The following is a 23,730-nucleotide window of genomic DNA, read 5'->3' as shown; positions in this document are numbered from 1 at the left end:
CAGGATTGTAGTTCATCTTGCTTCTGCTGTCTAACCTCTGGTGGATGTAGCTATCTAAGTGGCTTGTGCAAGCTTCTTGATCAGAGGGACTAGTGGTGGGTAGAGCTGGGTGTTGCTCTGGTGGGCAGAGCTCAGTAAAACTTTAATCCACTTGTCTGTTGTTGTGTGGGGCTGAGTTCCCTCCCTGTTGGTTGTTTGGCCTGAAGTGACCCAGCACTGAAGGCTACAGGCTCTTTGGTGGGGCTAATGGTGGACTCCAGGAAGGCTCATGCCAAGGAGCACTTCCCAGAATTTCCGCTGCCAGCATTTCCATCCCTGTGGTGAACCACACCACCCCCGCCTCTGCAGGAGACCCTCCATTACCAGCAGGTAGGTCTGGTTCAGTCTCCTATGGGGTCATTGCTCCTTCCCCCTTGGTGCTGATGCACGCACTACTTTGTGTGTGCCCTCCAAGAGTGAAGTCTCTGTTTCCTCCAGTCCTGTCAAAGGGCTACAATCAAATCCCGCTAGCCGTCAAAGTCTAATTCTCTGGGAATTCTTCCTCATGTTGCTGGACCCCCAGGTTGTGAAGCCTGATGTGGAGCTTAGAACCTTCACTGCAGTGGCTGGACTTCTGTGGTATAATTGTTTTCCAGTTTGTGAGTCACCTACCCAGCGGTTATGAGATTTTATTTTATTGTGATTGTGCCCCTCCTGCCATCTCATTGTGGCTTCTCCTTTGTCTTTGGATGTGGGGTATCTTTTTTGGTGAGTTCCAGTGTCTTCCTGTCGACTTTTGTTCAGCAGTTAGTTGTGATTCCGGTGCTCTCCCAAGAGGGAGTGAGTTCACGTCTTTCTACTCTGCCATCTTGAACCAATCTCTCACAGTATTTCATACAGCTGAGAGAAGTCTTCTCGAGTGATAATAGAAATGCCATTTTGTGTGTCTGAATGGGGTTTCAGCTCACCTAATATAAAACTTTATGTTCAGTCTTAAAGTTGGCTCAATGGCAGAATGCGGCTGTTTTGAACAGAAACTCAGTAAATTTCTAGTGCCTCATCCTGGCCTGATAAGATTTTTGGAGAGCTTCAAGGTCAGATAAATAATTTATAACTAAATATCGCAATTTAACATGTTCATCCTTTTATTTAACTAAGTCAATTTACTTTTTGAAAAAGAAAAATTAGACATTTATTTCTATAAAAAGAGAGCCTGTCAAGGAATCTATATGTATAATGGCAGTTCTTTAGTTTTGAAGTGAATAGATGCTCAGGCTCTAAACCTTTTTCGGTACTGACAAGTACTGCTGATGGAGTAGGTGGGTGATTCTGTCTGGAGCTTCCGTTGCCAACAAAATGCTCACCAGACGATGCTCAGAGTCATCATGACTACTTACACTTTCCTAGAGTAATAATCATTTCTCCAGAGATTTTTTTCAGTTTAAAATTTCCTTATCAAGAATCTTTTACAAAATACTTTGAGTAGATATAACAAACAGTAACTCTGACCTCCAGCTGTCATCAAAGGTCTCCAAAGAATATACTTTGATTATAAAACTAGATTGACAGAGATTTTAGAAAAAAAGAGACTTCAAAAGTCAAAGAATTATTAGGCCCTTTTGTTCACGTAAATTCCCTAGTATGAAGCCATAGAGAAGTGTTAATATCAGAAAGTTCTTTCTTTCCTTTTTGAGAAAGGAAAAACCTAATTACTACCTAGAAATGAATAGCGTGGCTCCCACTTGTGCATACAGATGCTCTGAATGGACACCTATTATATTGTCTAAATCTAACAATAAAACAATCATAATTTAGTTATCTTCCGTAATTTTCAAAGTATTTTGAGATATGTTTTTCTGTTACCAAAGCTATCTTCTGAGAGAGGACAAATTATTATCCCTAAGCCACGGATCAGAACATTGAGTCACAGAAAATTGGCCTGCCAGAAGTGACGTATTTGGCATTTGATTTAGGACTAGAATTCATTCTGCAGTTTCTTAGCAATGCCATTTCCTAAAGGCTACAGGATCATTTGCAGGGACATAGGAATAAAAGGGGAAATGCTGCCCAGAGGAAACCAATAAAACATTTCTTGCTCTTTCTTCTTTTCCATGTTCATTTCCCTCCAACACTTATGCCAAGGCAAAGTTAATTGGCTTTGTTTGTTCACAGCTGTGCATGCATTCTTTATGGCCACCTAGCTACTAATGTACATAATTCCTATAAGTACATTTGAATCTGTTGACTTGCCCCTTTCTTCCTGAAATCCTCTCATCCTTGCTTCTGAGAATCCTTTCTGTCCGGTTTTTCTTCTAGTCTGTGGCCACTCCTGACACTCACCTGGACTGTAGTTGCAGTGTCCCATATTGATTCCTCTAACACCAGCCATATGACCCTAAATCTGTTTTCCAGACAGCCTCCAGAATAATCTAGCTGAAACAAAACATCTGACCGTGTTACTCCTCTGCTTAAAATCCATGAAAGGCTTCCTGTGACCCTTGGCAGTGGTTGTCATTGTCCTCAGACCCAGTGCCTCCTATTTGCAACAAATATTCTATAATATCTCATTTACTCTCCCAAAATGAAATCCATAGAAAATACAATCAGCATGCACACACACACCTTGAAAATAAAATCAATATAGTATCCTAACAATAATGTAAAAGGGAAGTGAAATAAAATAATTTTGTATAACATAATATGTATTTCAATGTGTACATGTTTGGGTATAACACCACCAGAAGACACAGTGATCAGATGCTTACACCCGTGAGTAGAATCACAGTGACTGTGAGGGCTGCAGATGCAGATGCATATGGATGTGTGTATTCACAACTCAAATCCTTTAACAGTATTGCCGTCAGTGATGTAATTTTCTAAAATGGCAAAATTTGGTGATATAGTTTATAATATTATCTTTTCATACTTTCATATAAACATGAATCACCTGGAGATCTCCTGAAGCTGCTCATTCTGGGGTAGAGTCTGAGCCTATGCTTTTCTAATGAGCTCCCAGGTGATGCCTATGCTGCTGGTCCATGGATCACAAGTTGAATAGTCAGAGCCTAGACTTCATTTGTATCCAGAGGCTAGTGACATCCAGGGATAGTCCATTAAAATCTTGACGTCCCGTGTAAGACTTCATAAATTCTAGCATGGGGTCATCTGTATATTGGAGTAATGGCTCTCCTGGAACTTAGCCATGGAAGCCAGCAACCTTAGGGTCTGAGCCCAGAGCAAGGTCCAGGGAACTGCAGAGAAAACACTATTTCCTTCTCTGAGAAAGAGCCAGTGACTGAGGTTGGAATCCTCTGCAAGGGACTTGTCATATTTTTCAGGAGGTAGTGGAGCAAGGTAGGTCCTGATGAGCCTAAATAGATCCTCTAATTTTATGCCATGTATCTATTCACGTATTTAGGTGCCTGAGACAAATGCATGAGAGGTAATGATGGAGGGATGGTACTGCATCTGAGTCCTTTGAAATAGGTAGTGATGAGCATGACTCATTCCTGTAAGGAACCCAGAATCACTGTGGCTCTAAAGACTAGAGGCAATGCAGGACTGGTTCGCACCTCTAGAGTTTGGTAGCTTTGCAAGCACCAGTGATGACATTTAAGAAGAGCCTCTGTAAGAGCTGAAGACTTAGTGGATGCAAAGTAGAGATGGCAGATCCTCCCCCGAGGTCTAAGAGAGAAGCAAATGCCCATCATACATGTAGTTGTTGGTACACGCTCTGTTAATCCCCAGAAACACTTGAGGACACTTTACAGTGGGCTGAGGAGTCAGGCACAAATGCTAATGTGACTTCATTTGTAGTCACAGGTTGAAGAGGTATGGGGACATTGGGGCTATATTGTTAATTATTACTGATAATCGTCAAATACCTCCTTCATTGTTGGTCTCTATATACCATTCCTGTTGTCACCATCATGTACACTTTTTTACCCATCTTCATTTGCTTTTAGGTTGACATCTTCTATGTCAGATCTGTATGACTCTGGCCAAAATGCTCGTCTAGGAGTTTGCCAATTTAGAATCATAACTTACAGTGCAGAAAGCAAATCTTCTTAATACTTTTTTCGGAGCCAGCTATTTACTTCTCACATTCTCCAGTGTCTTCCAAAGTCATGACCTTTAATTAGAAGAAAAAATTAATCTACCTTTTGTGTATCCAAGGCTTCAATTTGTCATTACAAGTTTTTAAGTTCCAAGAGATACATTTTGGATTTTATTGTTTCATTCTTTCCCAGTGAAAGAGAAGAAGTGTGTGTGTGTGGGGCGGGGGTGCCCGATTCTAGGCAAGCTCTCCTTGAACCTTGACTGGATACTCCAGGAAGTTTAATTTCCCAAATGGAACTTGCACTCAGCTGCCCCATCCTCTGCAGTAAGTACGGCACATCCATCCTGGCACAAGCACTACGTGTTGTACTCTCTGGGGCAGGGCTTCTGCAGCTTCATCAGAAGGTGTGAGTCCACCTTGCCTGGGGAGTTTCGTGCCTGATATATAGTTGAGGCATTACAGAGTCTCTCTTTTTTCTTATCTATGTCAAAGATAAGAATTGCCAAAGAATGGGCAGTAGTTGTACTCTTTTTCTTTTTGAATTTCATGTAAGGATAATTTATTCCATTCATCCAAAAACTATACTTCACCTTCTATAAACCAGAGGTGTAGGAAGGAATTTCCAAAGCCTTCTCCTCCATCAAGGAGACCAACTTGCATTTAGGACCCATATATTTGTCTCCATCTCTACCACATGCTCTGCTTGTCCCTGTGATTGTTCCAAGATCATTCGTAAGTCTCAAGTGGAGCTATAGCTCTTTGTACTTCCCCCAGAAATTTCCCCTATAAATCTTATGAAAACCTCTCGGAATGCTGTATTTAAGATTGTCAGGTAATGTTCGTGTCTCCTCAGAGCTCACTGATAATTGGCCCTGCCAGTAACAAGCTGAGCATTAGCCGAGCCTCTTGAACCTGGATAGGAGGAGAGGGAATGGAGAAGAAGAATCAAATAAAACAAAGGATGAACTAATAGAAGTTAATTTACTATAGGGAGGCAAAGAGGGCGTAGGATGCCTGCGCTTTCTAATCTGGAGTGTTTAGGGAAATAGAGAAATGAAAACGGCACGTGGGATCTTCCCGGACTGGGGCACGAACCCATGTCCCCTGCATCGGCAGGCGGACTCTCAACCACTGTGCCACCAGGGAAGCCCTACAAAAAGTTTTTGCATTAGTCATAATGTGGTCAAAACTATAAACAGATGGGGAAAATAATAAGCTATTGCCAAGGTGTTACCTCACTCCTTTAAAATTTTATCAGTTATCTATCGTGTAATAAAACACCTCATATTTAGTGGCTTAAAACATTAATAAATTGCTATCTTGCTATTCCTCACAGATCTGAAGGTTGGTTGTATAGTTCCTCTGCTGAATTTTCTGTCACTGTAGGGACTGCTGGGCTAGAATGTATAGATATTTATTTTATTTTATCTTACTGATTTTTTTCTTTACTGTACGTGGGCCTCTCACTGTTGTGGTCTCTCCCGTTGCGGAGCACAGGCTCCGGACGCGCAGGCTCAGCGGCCACGGCTCACGGGCCCAGCCGCTCCACGGCATGTAGGATCCTCCCAGACCGGGGCACGTGTCCCCTGCATCGGCAGGCGGACTCTCAACCACTGCGCCACCAGGGAAGCCCCACTTTTTTTTTTTTTTAGGTAAGAAATGGATTTATTTAGAGGGATATACATTTCATAGACAAAATAAGGTCTGTCTCAAAAGGCGAGAGCGGCCCCAGGGCATGGGGACGTCTCAGAAAGTGAGAGGGGCCATGGGAGAAACACACTCCACAGAGTGCGGGCCATCTCAGAAGGCAAGACGAACAATTTACTTCTGTGACAAAAATCACTGTGTTTGGTTTTAAGGCATGTTGTTTAAATGATAGTTATATCCCTAAATGAAAATAGTCAGCAGACAACATTTTATCTGATTTCAGTATAAGAAAATAGATGTATTGCAAGCTACTCATATACTGGTGAATTATTATCTAAAAGATTTAGAAGAGTACACATAAAACCCTCAGAATAGCTTATTAACTTTAAAAATCTGCATCATTAATTCTGTTGGTGAAAGTGAAGGTGATGATGATTATGCTGAAACAGGATAGATCTGTTTCACAAAGGCAGGATGTTGTAAATGTTTACAATGCTTGATTATTGTAAACACTAAGCAGTTATTTGTATAATTTTCTCTTAAACATTTTAATCTGAAATCACATCCAACCTGAATTGCTCATTTATCCCAGGAGCTTTTTCTCTAACGTTCATCTATGTGAAGGAAATCCAGGATTATCCTCTAAGAGTACACTCATGTGGCTTCTGTCTACCAACACATCAGCTTTTACCTTTTATGAAAATACTAAGGGTGCTTCCACAATAGGAAAAAGAACACCACACACAGAGTGCCCATAGATGTAATCAACACATATATGTAATGTATACGTGCCAGAATAACCTGTGCCAGAGAGTTGAGTTATACCTGTATTGTCATCAAGAAAATTGAGAAATCTATCCTTCTGAATAGACTAGATTTCTTCTGCTTGCTAACAAAAGCTACTTTTTTATGCACAACCAGAAAAGTGATATCTGTTGTCAAACATGATAATAATAATACAAACCTTTACAAGATCCCAAGTTTACCTATTAATAGTTCCCTCTATGGACATTTCTTAGAGGTAAGCTTTATTGGAGACACTTGAGTATAGCTTTAGTAGCCTAGAGTTATCAGGATCAAGGACACTATTCCTCGTATAAAATAAAGTAATCCTTTCCTTTGTTATTTGCTTCTGTTCTAAATGACACAAGAGTCACTGTCATTCATGTCCTCTCTCCAGACCTGGTGTGAACCCTTGTACAGAGCAAAGCTCCCTCGAGTAAGAGACTACACCTACGCAAGCCACCTCAGTAGTTTTCCACGTCACTCCAGTGAGGCTCTGTCACAAAATGTGCAAGTAAAATAAGACAATGCAAATTTAAAAATTACTTTAGTGAAGAATAAAAGTTAAATATTAATGTTTAGGGACTTCCCTGGTGGTGCAGTGGTTAAGAATCCACCTGCCATTGTAGGGGACACGGGTTAGAGCCCTGGCATGGGAAGATCCCACATGCCACAGAGCAACTAAACCCATGCACCACAACTACTGAGCCTGCGCTCTAGAGCTCGGAGCCATAACTACTGAGCCCATGTGCCACAACTACTGAAGCCCGTGTGCCACAACTACTCAAGCCCGTGCATTTAGAGCCCGTGCCACGCAACGAAGAGCAGCCTCCTCTCACCGCAGCTAGAGAAAGTCTGCGTGCAGCAACGAAGACCTAACGCAGCCAAAAATAAATTAATTAATTAATTTTAAAAAATAGAAAAAATATTTTAAAAAATGAAAATAAGTATTAATATTTAACAAGTTGACATTAATATTTTATTGTTTTCAATAAATTTAAAATACTATCTTCATATATCTCCTTAAGGTTCTAATTGAAGAGACATTTAAGTATTAAAATTCCAACAGTTTAGTCATATAACTTTGCAGTCTTATATCTCATGCTAGAAGACATGCCTAAATATAGTACTCACCAAAGAGGAAAAAAAATGTGTCCCTTATGGAGAGTAGCAGCATAGGTTCTGCTTTGTTCTGTTATTTACTTCCCCTTTGAGCTGAGATACTTTCCAAAGGTGACTTAGCCTGTATACCACCTAAGGCAGGAACCAAGACAAGGGCTTGTGTGCAGGTAATTTATTTTGGAAAGTGACCTCAAGGAAGAAAAGTAGGGGCTTTGAAGGAGTCAAACAAGAAAGGAGGGAAAGCCATGCCTAGGCTATATTATTATTTTGCTGATCACCACTGTGGGCAACATAATGTTAGTCTGTGCTCATTTCTACTGAGGAATCCTGTAAGGCACCATAGAGAAAATGTCTTAGAACTATTCTTCCAAGGAATGGAACTATCCTTCCAAGGGGAGGAGTATGTATTCACCAGCTTCAATTCACCATTGGTCAAGAGTTGTCCGTTAGAGTGTAAACTTTCTTGCCTTTCTAGGTTTACACATGCATCAGAACGAGAAGGTTTTTACACATATTTCACATGTGGGGTGAGGACAGAGAAGCCATGGGGCAGAAAGTGTGAGATACATGGTGGAAGTGAGGTGAGGTTGAGCTGCTTTCAGGTCCTACCTGTGAGCAGCTGGTTGCCACAACAACAGCTACAGTCAAATGGTTGGCCAAGAGGGTATGAGGTGGGACAGAGAGATGTCTGATAATAGCAACTAATAAAGAAGAGTGAAGAAAAAATGATTTAGAAGAGGTCAGGCAAACTGAAACCACAATGATAAACTGCTACACTTCTGCTAGAATGGCTTCAACCACTCCTACTCCCCCCAAAAAACTGACTATCCAGAAATCTGACAATATCAAGTTCCAGTGAGAATGTGAAGCAACTGGAACTCTCATACGTTACTGATGGAACTGCAGGATGGTACAGCCACTTTGGAAAAACTGTTTGACAATTATAAAGTTAAACTTAGGCTTAACCATATTACTCAGCAATCCTACTGGGTATGTATCTGAATGAAATGAAAACTTATGTTTATACAAAAATCTGCAGCAAATGTTTATAAACAGCTTAATTGTAATCGCCAAAAACTGGAAACAACCCAGATGTCCTAAAACTAGTGGGTGGATAAACAATCTGTGGTGCATCCACGCAACAGAATGTTTCCCAACAACACAAAGGAATCAACTTCTATACGTGCAACAACATGGGTGAATCTCAGGTGCGTTATGCTAAGTGAAAGAAGCCAAGCCCAAAGACTACTGCTGTATAATCCCTTTTATATAAAACTGGAAAAGGCAAAACTTACAGGGTCAAGAGACAGTAAACAGGCCTGAAGCCACTGCGTAACGAGTGAAGGACTGACCAGCCTAAGAGAAGAGGCAGGTTAAAGTGTTTTTCAGTTAAAGCTGAAGCTATTCTACTTATATGAAAGCAAAATTTAGTTCTTTCAGATGTCAGTGAAGATCTTGTTTTCCTATTATCAATACTTTGTTATCAACTGGGGAAAATGGCACAAGTCTCTTATCTCCTATTTAGTTCTAATACTATTATGTATTTACTAAATAAGCTGTGGGCTGAGAATAGATGTAAAAAGCTGAAATAAGTCTTTGCTCTAAAAGAGGTCCCTTGTCTGATAGAGGAGGCAACTTTAAAATAAATGATTTCAATTTAGTGAGATTAATTTTATAGTAATTCTATTAATTCACTTGGATACATACCAGTAGGACTGGTGAGTCATATGGTTATGTCCTAGAGGTGGTGGTGACACCAAAGATAATTGTCTTATCGTGACTGGATCCAGGAAGGCTTTCCAGAGAAAGAAATGCTTGAGCTAAGACTGGAAAAGCAAATAACAATTTCCTGCTAAAACAAGAGTTGGGTCGGGGATCAGGGTATTTCAGAAGTAGGAAAGATTATTCAAAGGCATGGGGAACTAAAACAGCATGGCATGTTTGAAGAATTGCATGTAGTTTGTTATAGGTGCAAGTAGTATGGTTTGGGTACAGGGAGGGTAAAGAAAGAATATTCTTTGATAGATAATGGGGGAAATGATATGTCATGCTAAGAGTTTGAATTCTATCTGGTAGATGAGAAGTTGAAAACTGATAGCCTAAATATGAAATTGGGGCTTCATATATTTGTTTTTTAAAATGTGGGTATTTTCAACGTTAAAATATTGGAAAATGTGCATACAAATCCAGACTTCCAGATTCTCTTAAAAAATTAGAATATCTGGTTACCTGGACCCTGCATTTCTATGTGGCAACAACTGGTGAGAGTCAAAAGCAACTGCCTTCCTTAGGTGCCTTTAGGTGGAGCATGTGCCTGTCCATCTGGGTCCAGTCCCTACTACCACTTGGGTGTCTTACACCCAGCCCCCTTTCCTTGCTTTTGATATTTGCCTGGCCCCAACAGATATTTGAACTTATGCCTCTGCTGGAGACAATGGGGAGCCATTGAAAGGCTTGAGGCAGTGGAGTAATATCAGATTTTTCACTATAAAAGGATTTTTCAGGCATGATGTGGAGGATGGATTGACATGGGATAAATCTGAAAGTGGGGAGTCCAGTTAGGACTAATTCTCAAAGTCTAGGAGAGGCTGATGAAAGTTTAACTGAACTTAGTAGCTTTGGGGCTGGAGGTGTCATAAAGGAGTCTAGACATATTAAGGAGGATTTAGTGACAGAATGGGAAGGGTACTGGAGAGAAAGGAGTCTAAGAGTGGCTCTTGGCTTGGGCAACGGGGTGATGATCTATGATGCCATCAACCTGGATAGGGAATACAGGCTCTGAAGGAAGGATAGTGATTCTGTCTTTGAATGTGTTGCTTTTAGAGGGCTGTGGATTACCCAGTTGGCAGTTGGAAATATGGATCTAGAGCCATGGAATTGGGCGTTGTGACCACATTCATGGTACTGGAGGCCCAATGCACTGAGTGAAAAGGAAAGAACCAAAAAGGAAAGCCTGGGAACACCAGAGGCAAAACAGTTTTAAATGTAAAAAATCCCCAAGACATTTGCACATAATGATGTATAGAATTATTGGTCAGTTACATTAGCTCTGTAATGACAGATAGGATCTTTTTTCTAGCTGGGAGTAATTATCTATACGCAGGAAACTTGCAATAGAACATAGACTTAAAAGACCAAATTCAAATTTCTAAATCTCCTGGCGTAAGTAGCAGTTAGATTCACAACATCATGCTTTATATCTTCTGCTTAATATGTTTTTATGGATTAGGACAGAGTTGTCTCCTTGGCTGAATAGTATATAGTTTTTTATAAGGGATCATAGCTGTTCCTTCAAGAAATGTATACAGAATAAGTAATTAGAAGGTTGGGGAAATTGGAAGAACTTATAAATGAGCTGCAGTGGAGTTGTCATTTAGAAGCAAAACTGGTTCAATCTTGAACATAAAACAAATGAATTCAAAATAATGCAGATTGTTCTAGTTTTTTATCTGCTCAGAACATTCATTTCAGAGGTTTACCAAGACTTTATGGAAGAGAATAAGATTTCCCATCTCCACGAACATATTGTAATATCAGTATAGCATCCTGCCTCTTTCTTAGTATCTATTTGGAAAAAGCTCAAGGTGACAGGATTTATCATCTTGTGCATGCTCAGGAACTGATGTCTGTAACTTCCGTTAGCATTTTTGGGGATCATGTGAGTGAGCCCCCTTTGCATGCATATAATGGTTCCTTAATTTTTCATCTTACCTTTTATCTTCCCCTCCTCCTTTTTTCCTATTGCTTTTATTTTTCCCCTAAGAAGATATTGCTTATTTTTTCTGATACATTCTGACTGTTCTTTCTGCAGGAAGGCATTCAGGCAATACGCATAAATCAATATGCACTATATCTAGTTTGAAATATTTATTGCTGAATAACATACTAAGTGAAGGGGGGGTTTGCTGATGATAATGGAAGTCACTTTATGATTTTTCCCAGTTAATCTTCTTGTGATCTCCACTTCTCTTCTTGGCCCCCCTTTATAAGTAAGATGTAATGAGTTTGTGTGAAGAGATTAAAAGTATTGCCAAGTTCTTTAAATTATCTGTTGTTGATTCTGTGCTATATCTAGAAAGAACTATGTTGATAAGTAAGAAAAGTTTTCTCATTGATGGCTTCCTATTTGGGTCCTATGAGTTAGGAAATCCATAAACTGTAATCATTTTTTATCACACTCTATAATCACTTTCCTTAATTTTTGTTCTCAGCAGTGGTCTCCATTTCATAGCTCCAAAATTATCTTATTCTCATAAAAAAAAGTCTATTCCAGTGGTTACTGATCTATGAGCATTTCTCTTAAGGTTTTATTCATTAAAATAACAACTCTAAGGGAAAAATATCAGATCTTTGAGGTGTATGGTTATGCTAGTATAAACCTGTGAATTTAAAAATAGTTTACTAATACTTATTTACATTATATAATACATATCTACCTCTTTCTCCCTATAGACAGCATACCATCCTAATTATAGGAAAGGATTCTAGATAAGTCATCCTTTCTGTAATCTATTTCACTTGCATTAATTAGGCAAATGCCTTGTTAGGCAAATGTGCTAAATATTTTATTTGTATTTTATTTTTAACCATAGCTCAAGATAAGAAAGCTCAAATTGCAGAATCAAAAGTGTAGTCATTTCTGGGGTTGGTGGCTTTGTGGAAAATCCCTGATACTGAAATTAAACTTAGGGCTCAGCAGAAAGTTGTCTCAACTTTCTTGCAAGATGTTTGTTAGATCACAGATATCTTTAATAATGACTTTTACAGAGTACCTTCTATGAATTTAGCATTGTAGTTGATTTTGTAGATTACAAAAATTGTCTAAACTATGACCTCAGAATATAAGAAGCATATAATCTAGTTGGGAACTAGGATATGTATGTGAAATGGCTAATTAACAAAACCTTTTTTCTTTCTTTTTTAAAATCTGAGATATAATTGACATAATTTTGTGTTAATTTTAGGCATACAGTATAGTGATTTGAAATATGTATATATTGCACGAAATGATTATCACAATAAGTTTAGGTAACATTCACCACCCCATGTAATTACTATTTTTTTCTCTTGTGATGAGAGCTCTTAAGATTAACCCTCTCAGCAGTTTTCAAACATACAATACATTATTGTTAACTATAGTCACTATGCTGTACATTATATCCCTAGGACTTATCTTATAACTGGAATTTTGTGCCTTTTGATGCCCTTCACCCATTTTGACACTCCCCACCCCCTGCCACTGTCTCTGGCAACCACCCATCTGTTCTCTGTATCTAAAAGTTTATTTTCGGGTTTGTTTTTTGTTTTAGATTCCACACGTAAGTGAGATCATACAGTATTTGTCTTTCTCTGTCAACTTATTTCACTTATCATTAATGCTCTCAAGGTCTATCTGTGTTGTTGGAAATGGCAGGGTTTCCTTCTTTTTTATGGCTGAATGATATTCCATTGTATTTGTGTACCACATTTTCTTTATCCATTCATCTGTCAGTGGACACTTGGGTTGTTTCCACATCTCAGCTATTTTAAATAAAGCTGCAATAAAGTTGGGGGTATAGATATCTTTCAAGATAGTGATTTCATTTCCTTTGGGTAAATACCCAGAAGTGGAATTGCTGGATTGTATGAAAGTTCTATTTTTAATCTTTTGGGAACCTCCATACTGTTTTCCATAATGGCTGCACCAATTTACATTCCCACCAACAGTGTACAAGAGTTCCCTTTTCTCCACGTCCTCTCCAACACTCATTAATTCTTATCTTTTTGATGAGAGCCATTCTTATTCATTCAACCAAGAAATATTCATTAAGCACCTACTTTGGGTGAGGCACTGTTCCAGGAGTGGGGTTAGAAAGTAAAGAAGGCCAAGTCTCTGCTGTCATGGAGTTTAAGTATAGTGAGAAACAATGATAAGAAAAAAAATCAACTGATCAATAATATAATATTTTCCAGTTTTATTGAGAAATAATTGACATACCCCACTGTATAAGTTTAAGGCGTACAGCACGATGGTTTGATTTACGTTTATTGGAAATGATGACCACAATAGGTTTAGCTGTCCATCATCTCATATAGATACAAGAGAAAGAAAAAAATTCTCCTTTTGTTGAGAAATCTTAGGGTAATAATATAATTTTATATAGTGATAAGTGGAATGAAAATAAAACAAGGTAGTTAAAGAGTGCTTGGATGTCATCTATTTGTAGACACTATCAAGGATGCAGATCAGAGATTGGATTGACAAATGGTGGAGAAGTCATTAGGAAGGGGCCCTGAATGACCTTGAAGGACAGATGAGCAGGAGTGAGGGCTTCTTGGGCAAAGGCCAGTGACAGACGTAAACATGGGTGTGTAGCAGTAGGGAAGAGAGGAAGAGACAGGAGGAAGAGGAAGGTCTGGCCTATTTGCTCTGGGGAGTAATAGGAAATAAAGTCATATGTGTGAGGTCAAGTTCACATATGCCTTAAAAGATTGAGTCCTCCTTTGAATAAGGTGATGTCCAAATAAATAAATGGCCATAGGAGCCACTTGAAATGGTGGCAAATGCAAAGCCACTGCTATTAGAATCATGTGTAAGGGAGCAAAAATATGTGAAAATCCAATAGACAAATATCTGTTGAATGGGTTGAATAAAAATGACACTGAAGTCAGGAAAGTCAGCTAGAAAGCAATTGCAGCAATCCAGGAATACAGTAAACATTTGTGTAGCACTTATGCTTTCTTATCTCATTTATTCACCCATTCAAACATATTTATTGAGCATCTATTAGGTGTCAGGTGGTGTGTAAGGCACTGGAGATACCATGGTGAGCCAATCAGATATGGTCCCTTCTTCATGGAGATCACAGTCTAGTGGGGTAACAGACACTGGTAATGTAATCACAGGACTGAATGTCTGATTTCAAACTGTGATAAGTACATTGAAGAAAAAGTAAACAATGTTATGGGAGCATGCAGCTAGAGGGCTTTATCTCCTATAGGGTGGGTGGGTAAGGCTTCCCTGACAGACACTGGAGCTGAAATCTGGGACTAAGTATTGGTTAGGAAAATGTGTGGATGAGGCAAAGAGGAGGGGAGGAGCATTCCAAGCAAAGGAAATGGCATGTTCAACATCCATGTAGCTGGAGGAAATGTGGCTTGTTTAGGGGCTGGATGATGGCCAGGGCTCCTGGAGCAAGAGGGTGAGTCTGTGATTCGTATGAGGTTAGGAGTTGGGGCTGCAGACATAGGCAGGGCCAAACCCTAGAGGTCTTGTAGTCCATAGTTCGGAGTTCAGACTTCACCCCAAGAGTGCTGGAAACCATTGAAAGTGTAGGAAGTGAGATAGGGGGGTGGGCAGGGAATGAAACCAGAGTGGATGCAGGATATATCTCGGTAGCTCTAGGATGGGAGCCCTGAAGATAGAATCGAATGTGGGTGCAAGTGATAGTTGGATGCACAGTCTACAGGACTTGGTAATGGATTATATGTGGAGTGTCAGGGACAGACAGTGTCAGGATGATTCCTGAGTTTCTGGCTTGTGCAAATTGATGGTATTTGCACAGCAGTCCTGTAAGGTGTGTGTCATTGTTATCCCATTTTACATTATTCTGGAGTTAAAGGTGGTTGAACAATGTACCCCAGGGAATACTATTAATAAGTCACAGGGGTAGGACTCAAGGTTTCTGACTTCAAAACCTGGGTTCTCTCATCATGCTTCTGGGTTGATTGTATTATAGAAGGAATAAGGAACTGTGGCTTAATGATGGCAACACAGTAGCTTTGGTCTTTATATCAGAGAGCCATAGAATCTCAGCATTGGAAGCGATTATAGAAAACATCCTGCTGTGTTTTTCAAGCTTCTTTCACTGTGACCTACAGTGAGAAATGTATTTTACATCACAAATGAATACACACACAACACACACACACACACACACACACACACAGATACATACACACAATCTAAATTAAAATTTCTTGAAACAGCATTACTGTAATGACATGAGATGCTCTCTGATATTTTCTTCCATAAAGAAATGCTAGTTCCCATCCATAAAATTTATTTCATTATCCACTAATGTGTTGTAACCCTTTGTTTGAAAAACCGATTTAGTTTTCATTTTTCAAAGAGGATTTGAGGCCCAGAAATGGGAAATGATTTCCCTAGACCTCATAGCCAGCAGGGAAGTGATTTCCTGACTGTTAGCCCCATTTTCTGTCTCCATTATACAATCTGGCTTTGTCAGCTTCGTAAATAAAATAGACTGATAGGTTTGTAACTTTTGTCCCTTAGGAAAAAATATATGTTGATAGTTTTCCACTTATTAACATTTAGTTTGTTTCTTCCTCTGCAAGTCTTGTTTTACACTAAGGTTAAGACCCTCTGGGACCCAAATAAATGAAACTTTGCAAGATTTTATTTGAAAAGAAAAGGACATGAAACAGTCAAGATAATAGTGCATAATCATTGAGATTCTGTAAACGACTGATAAAAAGTCACAGAAAATGGAAAGTAGTTATCAAAGAGAGGTGATAAATAAATGCACTTATGGGGCTTCCCTGGTGGCGCAGTAGTTGGGAGCCCGCCTGCCAATGCGGGGGACGCGGGTTCATGTCCCGGTCTGGGAGGATCCCACGTGCCGCAGAGCGGCTGGGCCCGTGGGCCATGGCCGCTGAGCCTGCGCGTCCGGAGCCTGTGCTCCATGACGGGAGAGGCCGCAGCAGTGAGAGGCCCGCGTACTGCAAAATAAATTTTAAAAAAAATAATGCACTTATGAAGTCACCCAAGAAACCAAGGGACAATTGTGAAACCAAGAGGAAAAGCCAAATCTTTCTGCTAAGCAAAAATGCTAAGAAGAGTATAGAAAGCTTTAATAATGTATGCGAAATCACAGGTACTGTATTTCATGAGTGGAGTTTAAACATAAATGGAACACGTTAGATAAAAAAGCTTAGGTAAGTAATATTGAAAAATGGTGGGACATGTGCAAAATTTAATGGAACTATCACACTGTTGAAGATTTAATAAAATGAAAATTTGAAGTTTACTCAGCTGAATTGAATTTAGAAGCTTATAGAAACATTTAAGGAGAAGACAGAAAAGGATTTGCTTGACACTTTTTTGAACACGTCCTCTAACATTGCTAGAAATAGGAATTCACTGTTGAAAATCCTGACAAGCTTTTCTGGATATTTTCCCTGAGGCAATCAGAGGTAGAGCTTGGGAATCCTGGAAACAGCTATAACCAGGAAAGCAAGGATCTGTCATCACAGGGTGGAAGAATCAGAAAATGGTAGCATGTCTGAAGAGGGTACCTTTCTTTCCAAAGACCAGTCCAGTGGGGAGAAAGGGAAATACTGTCAATCTAACTGACAGGCATAGTCTCAGAGACTTTTCCATGCATTTACCAACAAGTATTTCTTGAACCCTTACTATGTGCCAGATGCCATGCAAGGCTCTGGAGAGAACCCATGAATAAAACAAATCTGGTCCCTGCCCTTAAGAAGTTTGTAGCCAAGTGTGAGATATAGGCAAATCCACATGGTTCCATGCTGATGTGTGCTGTAATACACAGCACACAGGAGAGGGACAAGGTGCTAGGGAAGTAGGGAAGTAGGGAAGAGGCAGCTGACCTGAACATGGTAAGTTAGGGAAGGCTTCCTGGAGCAAATGATGACTAAGCTTAGGGCTGAGTAGGATAGGGAGAAGTTAGGCAGATGAAGCGTGAAGAAGATAGCTTGCTTGTTTCAAGGATTACTTCACACCATGTGCTTAATGCCTTTATAAAGCATAGGCCCGGCACACAATAAGCCTCATATATGGCAGTTTTTAATATTTTATAATCATCAGTTACAGGCACTGGTCAATGGTACTTTTCCCATATAAAACAACACACATGATACAATGGTCCATAAATAATGGCAGATAGAATTCACAATTAATGTTTAATTGTCTGTTATTATTTAACAGGCTTATAAAACACTAACGTTCCTCATTGCAATTCATTTTGCTTGAAGAAGACAATTGCAGAGCATGCCATATTGTGGTCTCTCTATATAAGGAAAATATAAAATAGAATCAGAATATTAGGACTTAAAGTATAGAACTCACCTGATCCAGTCCTCCCCTTTAACATGCAAGAAAACTAGGTTAGCCATTTGCTCAAAGTAACATTGTTGTCCGTTAGTGGCAGAGAGAAGACAAAAAACTGCTGGTATTCTGACCAGCAGTTCAATACTCATTTCCTTTATACTGCATCGCCACTTAGAGTTATTTTCAAAGCTTTCAATTTTGATGTAAAATTGTGTTAATATTGTTGCCTTGATGTTAATTTCCATTATTGCCTTTGAAGTTTTCATGGGCTTCATTTTGTGTTTTTCTAGTACTTTATGCACCCTGAAAATATGTATGTTAATTAATTTCCCTTGAACCATTTAACTTTTACATTAAGAGCAAGGGATACATGTAATACTACTAACCATTTTCATTTTAAATCCTTAATTTATTATTTGCAACAGATGAACATATTTTAAACTTCATTTGTTCTCTGTTAGGTTAAGGTTTCATTCAAAGACTGTATTAACTAAAGAACTGGGAAAATGTCCTGTAGTTAATAATCTAAATAATGCTTTCCTTATAATGCGCTCCTGACTGCCACTGTGGTAATGTTCTTTCGTGATTGCTAAACTTGCATTTGTTTCATGATTTATGGTGTGTGCCCCATTTAAAAAACTACCATAATCTTATCTTTTCTGGAGAATAGGAGAAACATCATTTAGACTTGCAAATGACAAGGAGGGCAATTGGGTAAATTGGATAAACTGGGTTACCTGAGTTTTATTGGTCTGGTTATTTTCTTGCTATACTTACCTTTTTTTTTTATTTTACTTTTTTTTTTTTTTTTTTGCAGTACGCGGGCCTCTCACTGTTGTGGCTTTTCCCGTTGCGGAGCACAGGCTCCGGACGCACAGGCTCAGCGACCATGGCTCATGGGCCCAGCCGCTCTGCGGCATGTGGGATCTTCCCGGAACGGGGCACGAACCCGTGTCCCCTGCATTGGCAGGTGGACTCTCAACCACTGCACCACCAGGGAAGCCCTATACTTACCTTTTTAAACAGAAATCTTGACCAGTTATAAGTATTTGCTTATATTTGGCTTCATAAATCATATGACATCACATGTGCAAAGGTCATTCAATGATAATTCCCATAAATTAGTCTTAAGTCGAAAGGTGATAAGACTAGTTCCAAAACACAAACTTCTTTCAACTGAAATTTATAGAAATAGTCTCAGTACTTGGAAAGGATAAATGTATGCTATTTTTCTTCACATTAGTTCACTGCATCTCTGGTCTCATTGTCTGAGACCCTTGAGACTACAGTCTTTTATTATACAAATCTCTTAGGACATACATTATATTTTATGGTTTATTTTGTTTTTTTACAAAAATTTTAGTATGGGAAAATGTAAAAACATACAAAATCTGTCATTACTCAACTTCAACAATTATCAGCATATCAGTCAAATACCCTTATGTACTCTCCCATGCTCAGTGGATAATAGCAAATCCCCAAATATCATATCATTTCATATGTATTTCAGTATATATCTCTAAAATTAAAGACTCTTAAAAAAAATTAACCATACTATGATCGTACCTAAAAACTTTAACAGTTTCCATAATAGTATCAACTTAACTAGTCAATATTGAAATATCTCTAATTGTTTCAAAATGTTTTTACATTTGGTTTATTCAAATCAGAAACCAAATATTATCCACATATTGCATTTGGCTGATAATGTTTCTTAAATCTCTTTTAACTCATATTTTCCCTTCCTTCTTTTTTCCTTGTAATTTGTTAAATCCTTGAAAGTTTTTCAAATTTCAATTTTGCTGATTGTATTCCCATAGTGTTCTTTAATGTGGTTTTCCATTGACTGAATTTTCTGTAAACTGATTAATAGGTCTAGAGATTTGATCATATTCATTTTCATATTTTGGCAAGAATGGTTCAGGAGAATGTTGTATACTTATACCAGGATGCCAAAATGGCTGCTTGTTTCTCTGTGATGTTAAGATTATTCAGCGTTTTCAACAGTTGTCAGCCTGATCCGTCCATTATAACGTTTCCTATCAGCTGTCAAAATGAAGTTTTTAGTAGCAATTGATGATCATGAACAAGGATCCATTATTTCATTATGTGTTGCAATATGGTATATTCTCATGCTATCATTTATTTTTATTTATTTGGTTCCACTTTAAAATGTTATTTTGGTAAATTAAATAGGTACTAATTGAGCACCTATGATGTGCTAGCACTCTCCTAGACAGTATAAGGGGAAAACAAAATATGTATATATCATGGACTCTGCTCTAAATGAAAATAGAAACATTATGCTCAAAATGATTAGAGAACAATTATCATATGGTAAGTGAAATAAAAGAGAGATGAGTGTGTGTTGGAGAATGTTTCATGGAAAATGTGAGACACATGGTGGACCAAGAAGCACTTTCTGAAATAGGGGGAAACAGAGGGCATTTCAGGTGGGGGAATAGTTTGGGTCACGCCATGAGGCTAAGAACAAGAATGGTGGTATAAGGAAAGGCACAGGAAAAAACCTACCTAGAGATTACACATTAGCTAGGTTAAAGTAGGGCATTGGTTGGAAGTGAGAAAGCTAAATTCTTTAGGTCATATTTGGAGAAATTGACATCACCCCATGAGCTTTCTGGTATTGTTCTAAATACATTTGGCACATAGACTTTGGGTGGACTAGGAAATTACAGCAAAGTGGCTTAGGGAAATTCAATAGTCTAGAAGTTGATTTGTTATAAATAAAAGCTCATCTGAGCTTAAGAAATATAAGATTGTTCAAGTAATAGGTAAAATGTAAAGAATTAGTCATGTTGATAGATGTACATAGTAATAAAAATGGAAACTACAGAGATACTTGTGGTTTCACAGAACAAACAAGATTGTTTGAAAGAAGAGGCAGATGCACAGGGCTTGGTGTGAAGCTATGGCAAAGTTAAAGAAGTTGAGTTTAATTTTGGAAATGTTGTGTTTTGGGTGCACATACATACAGCAAAGTCTTTAAGCATTTGTTAGGATGGGATTGCAGACAAAAATGCAGAGTTGCTATTGTACATTTTAGAGTCAGACCAACAGAAGTGATAGGTTAACTCATAGGAGAGGATGAGCACATCAGATAATGAACAGAGAGAGGCTGAGGTTGAGAAAGGATAGCAATAGAGTTGGGGGTATAGGGTAGACACAGGAAGCAGGAAGAAGAGAAGAAGGTAGTATTCATTGGTGGAGAAGCAGGGGAGGACAGTGTTATAGCCGAGGAAGGAAAGAGTTTTAAACATGAAGAGATGGTTGACAGGGTTAAGTACCAACCATGAGGTTAAGGAAAGAGGGACCGAAAACTATCCTTTAGGTATCAGGAGAGTGATCCCTGGCAACGCTTGACAGGACATTTGATTTTGATATAGCATGTTGCAGATGGAAGGTGGGTACAGAAAGGAATAGTTGGGAAGTAGGAGGTCAGGACAGAAGGCATAGATGATCTTATTCTAGGAACAGGGTTCAAAACAAGAAGATAAATATGGCCAAGATAAGCAGTAGATGGGGAAACCTAAGTGTGCTTGAAAATCAAGGGTCTGAATTTCCTTGGTTATTTTGATAAATAGAGCAAAATATATTTTTAGAAAATAAACTTTGAATAATGAAAGTGCAAAAAGAGCTTAACTATTTAGTCATTTTAAAGCTCATCATATTTCTATGATATTTTATTTATTCAATTTTCACTTTATATATTACCATAATGAGTCATGGTTATATCAAATATGTAAGGCAAAGAGGTATTAAACTGAGAATGCTAGCTTCTTCCTTTTCCAAAAAAAAATTTCTGCATACCTCTCCATCTCCCTCCTCTCTGCTTCGTTAGCTACGTGTGTACATGGAACATGTGTTTGTTTTTATTTTGTTAGTGTCATTGGTTTACTGCTTACAAAGATAATACATGTTTATTGTAAAAATGTCACTTGGCATAGAAAGGCTTAAGGATAAATTTTTAAAATTCCGTGAAATGCTACTATTCAGAGATAACAATTATTATTGTTTTGGTAAACCTCCTTCCAAATCTCTTTCTATGTGTAGATACATAGATGATGATTTATATTAATGAGATCATACTATAAATGTGGTTTTGCACCTGCTTTTTTGCATCTAATAATATGTTGTGGATATTTTCTATGTTGATGAATATGGAAATGTAGATCCTTTTTCAATAGCAGTCATTGTATGACGATACCATAATTAATTTAAGCTATCTCTTGTTGCCAGACACTTAGACACTTTCCAGTTTTTCTGTTTAAGCAGAACTGCAGTGAATATTCCTCATGGGTACATTTTTGTGCACTTGTCCAGTTGATTGTCTTCTTTGAATAACTTCCCCAAAGTGGGGTTGTGGGTCAAAGACTATGCATGTTTTCTATTGTGATATGTATTTACATATTACCCAGTGTCCTCTAGAAGTGCTGTGCCAATTATACTTCTACCAGTAACACCTGTCAGTACCCAGAAAGTTCTTTTAAATGTCTTAACATTTTTTTCATCTTCATTCAGGCTCATTTTATTCACTTACAAAAATCAGGATGAAATATATCAGTAGTTCTTAAAAGTTTTAGGATATTAGGACCATTTGAAAACTGTTGACCAGAAACTGGAACTATTGTTCCAGAAAATCACAGCTGTGCAAAAACACAAAACTTTCACATAATGAGAATTCACAGATCCTTTAAAGTCAGTTCACGGACTCTTTAGGATTTCATTCCATGAATCCAAGTGAAGAATCTCTGAATGAGGTGATTTTAAAGTTGCTTTCTCCTTTTAATACTAACACACACACATCTTACACATACATCACACACTCATGTGCACACAGAATTTTAATGCGTACTTGGAAAATCTTTGACATCTGCTTGATTCAGAACCTAGTCTCCTTGTGATCTGTGAAATCACTTGAGTGTGTATAGTTATTGGAATGAATTTCTATTTCAGGTTCTTCAGTGGCGAGCCCACCAGGAAGAGGTAGCAAGACTGGAAATGGAAATTTCTGCCAGAAGGAGAGAAAAGGAAGAGGAGAAAGAGAAACTGTGGAAGAAGAAGGAATTGTTACACAGAGAAGAGAAGAAAAAAAAAGTATTTATACTGTTGCTGTGAATGTGTGAATGAATGTTTAATTGCCTGATTGAGATTTGATTGACCTTGGTGTTTGGCATGGAATCCTCATAAGCAGCTCTTAGAAAGATTCATAAGGTTCTAGTGGAGTCTTGCTTAAATATATTTGACCTTCAAAGACATGGAGGAGAACCCACTGTATTGACCTTCACAAGCACAAGTACATGTGATTAGAAGAGATACTGTAGATAAAGAAAAGATAGGGTTTGTGATTGTTGTTAAATCGTGTACTAAGTAGGGACATGGCAAAACCAGAGGTACTGGGGTACCATTTTGGTTGACTGCAGTACAGCAAATGACTATCAAAATATGTCCTTATTGGGAAAATACATTATACTGGGGTCAGTACAATTCATAGAATACCAAAAGGCCCTTTAAAGAATTTACTTCTTGGTTTATTATGTGTTAGATTGTTTGGTTTTTCATATTGATACAAATTCATCATCTACTTTTGAACGAACATTTGTTTCCCAATCTTCAAAATATTAATCAAAACACTTATTTTTTTATTTTTGGCTGTGCCATGCAGCTTGCGGGATCTTAGTTCCTCAACCAGGGGTTGAACCCATGCCCTCTGCAGTGGAAGCATGGAGTCCTAACCACTGGACCACCTGGGAATTCCCCAAAACACTTATTAACAGCTTTAAAATGATTTCTGATAACCTGTGGAAAGTAAAACATATTCAGAGGAGATTTTTTAAAAATATATGGGATAGGGCTTCCCTGGTGGCGCAGTGGTTGAGAGTCCACCTGACGGTGCAGGGGACACGGGTTCGCGCCCCGGTCCGGGAGGATCCCGCATGCCGCGGAGCGGCGGGGCCCGTGGGCCGTGGCCGCTGGGCCTGCGCGTCCGGAGCCTGTGCTCCGCAGCGGGAGAGGCCACAGCAGTGAGAGGCCCGCGTACCGCAAA

The 23,730-nt window shown here is 38.7% G+C and overlaps 1 protein-coding gene across 1 annotated transcript in view; it reads left to right on the top strand.

Moving 5' to 3' along the window:
- Positions 1-23,730, top strand: part of CCDC148 (coiled-coil domain containing 148) — a 177,278-nt gene that overhangs the window by 84,384 nt on the left and 69,164 nt on the right. Inside the window, exon 9 of the mRNA XM_007446450.1 lies at positions 22,641-22,781. Within this exon, the coding sequence (XP_007446512.1) occupies positions 22,641-22,781 (141 nt within the window). The remainder of the gene's footprint in view (positions 1-22,640; positions 22,782-23,730) is intronic.

Source organism: Lipotes vexillifer, unplaced genomic scaffold, assembly GCF_000442215.2.
Source record: "Lipotes vexillifer unplaced genomic scaffold, Lipotes_vexillifer_v1.1 scaffold173, whole genome shotgun sequence".
NCBI lineage: Eukaryota > Metazoa > Chordata > Mammalia > Artiodactyla > Lipotidae > Lipotes > Lipotes vexillifer.
Note: the sequence above shows the minus strand (reverse complement) of the source record. Positions and strands in the feature narration are given on the sequence as shown.